Here is a 9547-nt window from a genome sequence, read left to right on the forward strand (position 1 = left end):
TCTTTACAGAGCAGTCACTGCTGGGAGCCAGTTGGCCAGGGAAAGTTTATTATTGTTGGGGGGTTCACAGTGAGCTCACTTTTTTTGCAATAACAGAAATCTGGCTGCTCTGAGATGAAAGAGGGGCTCCCTAGGGCTCTTCCTTCCCCCTTTCTCCCTATCCTTAAAACTCCCCTTCCTCTGCACCTCTATGACCCCAGAATGAGTGGGAGAACCATGTGCTGAGGATTGCTGGATGGGAGAACAGGCTCTGAAGGTCAAGTGTCAAAATAAAAAGAAATACTTCTTGTTTCAAAACGGAACTTTATTACAATTAGTAGTTAATAGTAGTGATGAGAATACCGATCCTTATGTTTTATGCAATTACAAAGGACTTTCACATGTTAACTAGCAATAGTACCAACGTTAATATCAATACTAATTATAACCAACACTTACGGCCGCTTCCTGTGGGCCTGACACTATGCTCCACACATGACACGCTGTATTTGTTTTAGTCTGTGGCAGTGGTAGATCCAAAACTTCTGTATGTGTAAGAACTCACTGGCACAACCTGTTTGGAAAGGGAAGGATGGGGGTTGGTTCTGACGATGTATTTGCATAGCACTTTACATGAGATTGTGTGTAACAGAAGACAGGAGAACGGGGGGACTGATGGAAATTTTGAGCACTACAAACCACCTCTGAGAACCTGAGCTTGTCACAGCTACCTCTCAAACCAGATTTACTGGATTCAGCTCCATCTCCAATGGCCATGTGACCCTGGGCAAGTTATTTAACCTCTTTACTTTGTGAGCCTGTAAAACAGAGTTCATGACAGAATCTACTTTGTAGATAATATTGAGAGTTTAATGATGATGCAAGAAAATCACCTAGCAGTGTCTGGCTCACCGCAGTCCCAGTGAGTTACCTCCTATTATGACAAGAAACAAAATGGAATCTCAAACAATTCTATTAAGTTGGGATCTATGATCCCATTTTACAGATGGAAAACAGAGAGAACGTGAAAGAAAGTAACTACATCAAGGTCACAAAGCCAGTAAGTCATAGAGAAGAAATTCCAACCTGGTCCGCCAAACTGCAGAACCTGAGATGCCATAATATTGCTTCCCCTCCTCCAGCCTTGCCCAGGATTATCTCAGTTTTCATGGCGGTGGGGGGGAGCAGACCCAGTACATAGAAGAATCAGTTGAACTGCCGTCACTACAGCTATGACCAACATAATCTGTTCCGCAATAAGCAATAATGATGAGCAATGGTCCCCTAACGGAAAAGAAATCATGGCCTTGCTCAGCCTTCTGGGGCACTATGGAATGAAATCACAGCACGTGAGAAAGAATTTTTGAAACCTGCCACTGGGCTTTACAAAGAGATAGCAGCATCATTAAATGCCACCCCACCTCCTTTTATCAAACCCAGAAAAACCACTCACCTGTTTGGCCTCTCCGTGAGCACCTTCCCCATCCCTGCCCCCAACTGCAGCTGTGCGCAGCCAGTGTTTTCCTTAAAGGCCTCCGGGTGCTCGTAGCTTCTTTAGACATTCAGCCAAAATTTTTAGAGTGCGACTGGGAGGAGGAGTAGCTCACCCTGAATTCATTTAGCTGTCGTTGAAACTCAGGTTCCTAGACCAGAGCACAAAAACAAATCGAAAAGGCAGTTTCTGGGCAAATGGAAAACAGCTAATTTTGCAGGTGCTTTGGCATCAGTAGTAGCAATGAATGCAACATCCATACGGGGGGGGGGGTTTGATTACAGACGAAATGAGTAATACCCTAGAAGAAATTCGCAATGAAAATCTTGAAACTGGACATTTAAATGCACTGCTCGGGGTGGGGTGGGGAGCGGGATCGGAAATGACGCTTGTGGTTTTTAAATGCGTTTTTACTTGGGAAAGCCGGGCGGGGAAAGGAAAGGTCATCGTCTGTTTAATTTCCACCCCCCAGTCCAGGACGTCCAGCATTAGCTCGCAGGGCCTCAGCTGTTGTACACACACGGTGGGGGGGGGGGGAGGGGAAGGCGGAGGCGCGGGGGCGGGGCCGACTGGGAGGAATCTGGGCGTCCTGCCGCGCATGCGCCTTTCCTGAGCAACAAGTGGGCTCCACAGACAGAGGAAGTGTAAAGGGGAGGGAGGGGGGAGAACTGGTGCAGAGCATGGCGGTGACGTCAGCGCTCCGCCCGGGCGGCATCCCGCGCGGCCAAGCCGGGGACAGCGCGAGCCGCAGCGCGAGCGGGAGCGCCGAGACGCGCCTCCGGAACGTAGAGTAACAATCACAACCCCACATTCCGGGCGAGTGCGAGCGGGAAGGGATGCGACCCGGGCCGAGGCGCCGCGCGAGCGCCCTGCAGCCAACGTGAGCGCCGCCAGCCGCGGCGGCCCGGGCGCCGGCCAGGCCTGCGGGCGGCCGGAGCCTGTGTGCGCGCGCTCCTCTCCTCTGCTCTCGTGCGTCCTGGAAGCAGTGGCCGCGGCGGCTCCCTCCGGCCGTGCAAACCCAGCCGCCGCCAGCGGAACGGCCGACGCTGCGGAGGGGAGAAGCTCCTCTCGCCTGCCACCCCCTCCCAACCCCCGGCCCTCCGGGGAAGCGGCGACTTCAGCAAGATTGGACCCGGGCACCGGGTGGCACTGAACCCTCTAGCCTTCGCCCCAGGGAGCCTGGCGGGGAGAGGACGCAGCTCGTAGGGGGGCCCCCAGGGGAAAGGAAGAGACAGCCCCTTTCGAGCTTCCAAGCACCAGCCACTCCGGGGAGGGGGCCAAGAGCCAACGGCGGCCAGCACCCGGCACCCTCGCCCCCTCCCCTCGGGCCCGGAGCTTCCAGCCCGGGTCCGCGGCACCAGGAAGAAGGCTCCTGAGCTCCCCTCCCGACGACACAGCCGCAGTAGGAGGTGGGGGCGAGGAGCGGGCTGAACTCGTCCACCGCCCCGGCGGTGGAGCCCCCGCGGAGAGGCGCTGCGCCGGGCGGTGGAGACTCGCGCTCCCTCCAGCCCCTGGGGCAGAACTTTCTCGCCCCCCCTTCCTCCCCCGCAGCCGGACTCCCTCCCCAGCCGGCCAGTCCTCCCGGAGGAGAAGGCGCGGCGGAGACAGCCTGGGCGGGGGCCTACCTTCCCCAGGGCCGGCATCATGTCGGCGGCGCAGGTGTCCTCGTCCCGGAGACAGTCTTGCTACCTGTGCGACCTGCCCCGCATGCCCTGGGCCATGATCTGGGACTTCTCGGAACCCGTATGCCGCGGTTGCGTCAACTACGAGGGCGCCGATCGCATCGAGTTCGTGATCGAGACCGCGCGCCAGCTGAAGCGGGCGCACGGCTGCTTTCAGGACGGCCGCTCCCCCGGGCCGCCGCCGCCCGTCGGGGTCAAGACGGTGGCCCTGTCGGCTAAGGAGGCGGCGGCGGCTGCAGCGGCCGCCGCCGCCGCCGCACAGCAGCAGCAACAGCAGCAGCAGCAGCAGCAGCAGCAGCAGCAACAGCAGCAGCAGCAACAACAGCTCAACCACGTCGATGGCTCCAGCAAGCCCGCTGTGCTGGCGGCCCCGTCCGGCCTGGAGCGCTATGGCCTGAGCGCTGCCGCCGCCGCCGCCGCCGCCGCCGCCGCCGCCGCAGTTGAGCAGCGCAGCCGCTTCGAGTACCCGCCACCGCCGGTGAGCCTGGGAAGCAGCAGCCACGCGGCGCGGCTGCCCAACGGCCTGGGGGGCCCCAATGGCTTCCCCAAGCCGACACCGGAGGAGGGACCCCCGGAGTTGAACCGCCAGAGCCCCAACTCATCTTCAGCCGCGGCGTCAGTGGCATCTCGGCGCGGGACGCACGGTGGGCTGGTGACGGGGCTGCCCAACCCGGGGGGTGGTGGAGGCCCCCAGCTCACGGTGCCCCCCAACCTGCTGCCGCAGACGCTACTTAACGGCCCGGCCAGTGCCGCCGTGCTGCCCCCACCGCCGCCCCACGGCCTGGGCAGCCGTGGGCCCCCGACGCCCGCGCCCCCAGGGGCGCCCGGGGGCCCCGCTTGTCTTGGAGGCGCCCCGGGCGTATCAACCGCGTCGTCCTCGGCGTCGTCTTCGACCTCGTCGTCAGTGGCGGAGGTGGGTGTGGGTGCTGGCGGCAAAAGGCCCGGCTCGGTCTCGAGCACAGACCAGGAGCGCGAGCTGAAGGAGAAGCAGCGGAACGCCGAGGCCCTAGCCGAGCTGAGCGAGAGCCTGCGCAACCGCGCGGAGGAGTGGGCCAACAAGCCCAAGATGGTCCGCGACACGCTGCTCACGCTGGCCGGCTGCACGCCCTACGAGGTGCGTTTCAAGAAGGACCACTCGCTGCTGGGCCGCGTCTTCGCTTTCGATGCTGTCTCCAAGCCCGGCATGGACTACGAGTTGAAGCTGTTCATTGAGTACCCCACGGGCTCAGGCAACGTGTACTCCAGCGCATCTGGTGTGGCCAAGCAGATGTACCAGGACTGTATGAAGGACTTCGGCCGGGGTCTCTCCTCCGGCTTCAAGTACCTGGAGTACGAGAAGAAGCACGGCTCTGGGGACTGGCGCCTACTCGGAGACCTGCTGCCTGAGGCCGTGCGCTTCTTCAAGGAGGGCGTGCCTGGCGCCGACATGCTGCCCCAGCCCTACCTGGACGCCAGCTGCCCCATGCTGCCCACGGCGCTGGTGAGTCTGAGCCGCGCCCCCAGCGCGCCCCCGGGTACCGGGGCCCTGCCGCCCGCCACCCCTTCGGGCCGGGGCACAGCCGCCAGCCTTCGCAAGAGGAAGGCGTCCCCCGAGCCCCCGGACTCCGCCGAGGGCGCCCTAAAACTGGGCGAGGAGCAGCAGAGGCAGCAGTGGATGGCGAACCAGAGCGAGGCACTAAAGCTCACCATGTCGGCCGGGGGCTTTGCGGCGCCGGGCCATGCCGCCGGGGGTCCGCCCCCACCGCCTCCGCCCCTGGGACCGCATTCCAACCGGACCACGCCGCCCGAGTCAGCCCCTCAGAACGGCCCGTCCCCCATGGCCGCCCTCATGTCGGTGGCGGACACTCTGGGCACGGCGCACTCCCCCAAGGACGGCAGTTCCGTGCACTCCACCACTGCGTCCGCGAGGCGCAACAGCAGCAGCCCGGTGTCGCCGGCCTCCGTGCCCGGGCAGCGCCGCTTGGCATCACGGAACGGGGACCTGAATTTACAGGTGGCGCCCCCGCCGCCTAGCACCCACCCGGGCATGGACCAAGTGCACCCCCAAAACATTCCGGATTCCCCTATGGCCAACAGCGGGCCCCTCTGCTGTACCATTTGCCACGAACGTTTGGAGGACACGCATTTCGTTCAGTGCCCATCCGTCCCCAGCCACAAATTCTGTTTCCCTTGCTCTAGAGAGAGTATCAAGGCCCAGGGGGCCACCGGCGAGGTGTACTGCCCCAGCGGAGAGAAATGCCCCCTGGTTGGGTCGAATGTACCTTGGGCCTTCATGCAGGGCGAAATCGCAACGATCTTAGCTGGAGATGTTAAAGTGAAAAAGGAGAGAGACCCTTGAACCACAAGACCGCCACCTCCTCTGCCCCTGACCAGCTCCTCTCCGATCCAGAGGGCCCCTCCCCCACCCGCAGCGACCCTCCCTTCCCTCACTCCCAAGATGTAGAATTGTGAATATAACAAACTGCAAAAAGTTAGTCTTATGTATAGACATTATTTTCGTCGTATGTTTCTATATTTTGAAACAAAAGGTATGTAACTTCTTCATTTGAAGGATAAGCTGGTTTGTGTTAAGCAGTATAATATTGGTTGGGTCATTTGCATCATTTCGTTAGCATTTATTTGGTGGCAGAGTGTTTGCCTAGGTACAGAATTAATAGCCCTTAGCAACGACTGCTGCTGGTGTGTATTTTTGTAAATGTTATGCACTCTCTGAAAGGAAAAAAAAAACACACAAAAGAAAATGACTTTTTTTTTTTTTTGCCAAGGCCAGTGTTGCTGCCTAAAAAAAAAAAAAAAGATGCTATAAAATGGTGAAAGCTTCTTTCTAAACAGCCCCAAGAGTTGAAGTCTTCACTTTATTTTGTTCCATTTTGTTCTGTTTTGTTTGTTTTTCTGTTTCGTTTGCAAAATGGCAAGGGGGGTGTCGGGGGGGGTGGGGTGTTTTTTGTTGCAAGTTTGTGAGGGAAAATGTTTTGGTTTGTTTCTACTGACCTGAATGTGTTGGATCTTCACGTGTTGTTTTGTTTTTGCTTTATTGATGCACGGATGCTTTTGAACAGTAGAGCGAAATGCTAGACATGGGGAACTGCTCTGTTTGTCCTTTATACATTTCTGTAGTTAACAGAACACTGTAATGTGCCTTGGAGCTTAGTAACTTGTAATAAATTCAATTGATATTAATTCTGCCCCGAGTCAGCAAGTGTGTTTTTCTAGAGCTAAGGCCACATAGTTCCAACATAGGGGACAGCTTCCCTACCAACATACAACATAAATGCTGGTACCGCTGCAAATCCTTCCAAGAAGGTGGCATCTGTGGAAGGCCTTGTGCTGGGGGACTGCCCCTCCCCTGGCAATTTACATTCACCTCTTGGGGCGGGACAGTTGCTGACTAAGCAATTTCTATTTACTCTTCTGCATCTCTATTTTGCCCGATGAGCACCCCAGCTGCAAATGGCATTGTCAGGAACCCACCCTGTGGCCTCAAGTGTGTGCTGATCCACAGTGCAACTGTGACTTGTGCAGGTGGGAAAAACAGAACAACAACAAAAAAACTAGGATGCTTTGCCTCTTCGATGTGGCAGAAATCACGCTTGCTGCACAGATAAAGCAAAAACACCGCAGAGCTGGGAGCCGTCAGTGGAGGCAGGCGGGGTGTGGGCACCAGGGGAACAAATGTATGTTTCCAGGAGGGCCAGGAGAGTTGCCAGCAGCTTCCGGCTAATGCATTGGAAAAGCAGTGCCACCTCGTTCATCACTCATTTTCTCCCCCCACCCCCTTTATGATAAGTATTTCTAAAGGCAGGACGCTTCGCTGGTCTGAAGATGATTGTGGGGAATGGGGGAAGAGAGAAAAAAGCCAAACCCAGTTCCCAAGGTAAAGGTCACTTATGACACCAAGTGAAACCCATTCCCACCGGTGAAGAAATTCAAGTAGTCGTCTCGTCAACTTTCGGGTGGCATTTGTGAGGTACAGAGGGGTAGGGAAGGGGACCAGGACTGGAATGTCCGTAAGAGCTCTGAGCCCCCTTGGCTGAGACCAGACTGGAGCTCTCCCAGAGCTAGGGCAAGGCAAACAAACCTGGCTTGGACCTTGTACTTTGTGGGAGGCAAATGGAAGAGAGTAGAAAACAGGAGAGGGGTAGCAAAACAAAACCTATCTGAAATTCATTCCTTGGCACACCTGGACTCTGGGGTGGAGGGGGCATGCTGGGCCAGGACAGTCCCCATCAAAGTGACGAATAAGCCAATAAGGGGAGAGACTTGGTGCCTCACCCCAGTCCATCAAAGAGGGCGCAGGAGCAGGAGGATAGTGAGGTGGGTATGGGTGCAGGCATGTTTGGGGAAAAGCAAATCACTGGTTAACCCAGAACACCGGTGTGGAGGTTGGGTTGGTGTTGGGACTCGCTGTTAATAACACCCTTTTAGTTTCTGTTCCTGCTTAGCCACCACCATCATTGAAGTAGTGGAGACCATGATTCCGTGTGTGTGTGTGTGTGTGTGTGTGTTGGGGGTGTGGATAACTGGCAATTGATGGATCTGCTGCAGCCTCTTAATCCTGGTACATGGGAGGTGCCTGTCTCACCTCTTTAAGAATCTCCCCACATATAAATAGATATGCGTGTCAGCTTCCTGCAAATGTGTCCGTGCATTTTCATCTGCTGCCAAGTGTTGTATTGGTGCTTATGAGTCATGAAACCTATTTTCATCCTCAGGGGTAATTAACTTAGGGGTGATAATGCATAGCAGACTGTAGGAAGAGTTAATTCTAAAACCCATCCTTGCCTGGCTACCAATCACGCATTTCACTTAAAGGTCTGGGTTGGCTTTTCTCATAAGCTCATTAATAAAAACTAAGCATGTTTCGCCTGGAAGATCCTCTGAGGTGCTCCCAACCCCCACTCCCAGCACACACACTCTTAAAATGGGTAAAGCTCAGCAGCCTGAGAATACAGAGATAGAGTGTCATGGGTGTAATTTAACCACCATTGAATGAAGAAGGAGCCGCGGGGGCCGCCGCAGCACTGAACTGCGCATGTGAACCCTGATGTGTGGATTACCTGTCCGGATGCGGACCCTGCGAGTCCTGTCCAGTGGCTCCGCGTGGGAGTCGGTCCTGTTACCTGTCTCTGTGGGCACCTCTGCTGCTGGGGGCCTGCCACTGTGTCTTCATTGCTGGCGTATTATGTTCAGGAACTTTTAGGATTACAAGAGCCTTGCTTTAGTGCACATAGGTAGGAAAGGGGCCTGTCGCGAGGAGCTGAGAATGGTGTAGTTGCTCCCCCTTCTTGTTGCTGGTGCATTATCAGCAGGAGAGGCAGTAGCTGTAATAATGAGGCATCCAGCAAAGGCGGCCAGTTTGGCTTTCACTAAGGAAGGCTGCCTTGATGAGGCCTGGGGGAGAGGAGAGGGGGAGTGGGAGGGAGAGTGAGGGTTGGGTGGAACTCAGGCTGGAAGTGAATTATAATGGCACAGTTAATTAAAGTTTACCATAGCCAGGGGCCATTTGTTAAATGGCGGCTCTCCCTTCTCTTTTTTGGAACCATGTGACCTTTCTCTTTGCTCTGCCCCATTCAGATGTCTGGTTGTCTTAACCGGTCTTGCTCTGATCCCCCAGCTAGATTCCCCCTTCCCCAGAGCTTTCCTTATTGCACGCCTAGGAAGCATTTTCTTCTCCGGCACGTGAGGATTCTTACGGAGTCAGAGATTCAACAGAGTCAGAGATTCAGACGGAGATCTCTGGATGAGCCTAGGTTTCTTCACTGCCCCTGGATGGATCTCCCCAACTCCTCCACTTCTCATGCATCTCACTCCCTTCCCCCACAGAGCCAAGGTGGCCAACTTTCAATGATCCATATTCTATTTATTTATACGGATTGTTTGTACAACTAATGCAAGCTGAATGTTTCTTTTGGTGGGCACAGGGGTCAGATAAGGAGGGTTTTGAGAGAATGGGCTGATGGGGATCATTTTTTGACCTTGATCTCTGAAGACTGCACCATAGGAGAGGGCCACTGTGTCCTGCATTGGCATATGAACCCGCTCAGCTCATGTGGGCATGCATGCCTACGCTATCAAATGTGAGATTCGTGGGTGCATTTTCACGTGCATCCAGCCCAGCCTGTTAATGTAATGACTACTGAAATCCACTTCTGTTTTCTCTCATACTTTATCAAATCAAGGAAACGAGACCTGGGAAATGACCTTACGGTCATCTAGTGAAGTGCTTTCTAAAACTTTCTGAGGTCAGAGACACCGTACAAAAATCTGATAAAGATTATGGATCCTTCCCCAGAAAGTACAGGTGCCCTCACACACATGGATTTGCATATATTTCCTTTCCTTTCTAATATCAATTTTACATATTTATTTTTCAATAGATAAAACATTTCTTTGC

At 55.3% G+C, this 9547-nt stretch overlaps 1 protein-coding gene across 1 annotated transcript; it reads left to right on the plus strand.

The window, feature by feature from the left end:
- The first annotated feature begins 2133 nt into the window (after window positions 1-2133).
- Window positions 2134-6338, plus strand: IRF2BPL (interferon regulatory factor 2 binding protein like). The gene has a single exon (XM_027570943.2). It carries the CDS (start codon window positions 3116-3118, stop codon window positions 5489-5491), a length of 2376 nt encoding a protein of 791 aa, XP_027426744.2. The 5' UTR covers window positions 2134-3115; the 3' UTR covers window positions 5492-6338.
- Window positions 6339-9547: the final 3209 nt, after the last annotated feature.

Source organism: Zalophus californianus, chromosome 6, assembly GCF_009762305.2.
Source record: "Zalophus californianus isolate mZalCal1 chromosome 6, mZalCal1.pri.v2, whole genome shotgun sequence".
In the NCBI taxonomy this organism is placed as follows: Eukaryota; Metazoa; Chordata; class Mammalia; order Carnivora; family Otariidae; genus Zalophus; species Zalophus californianus.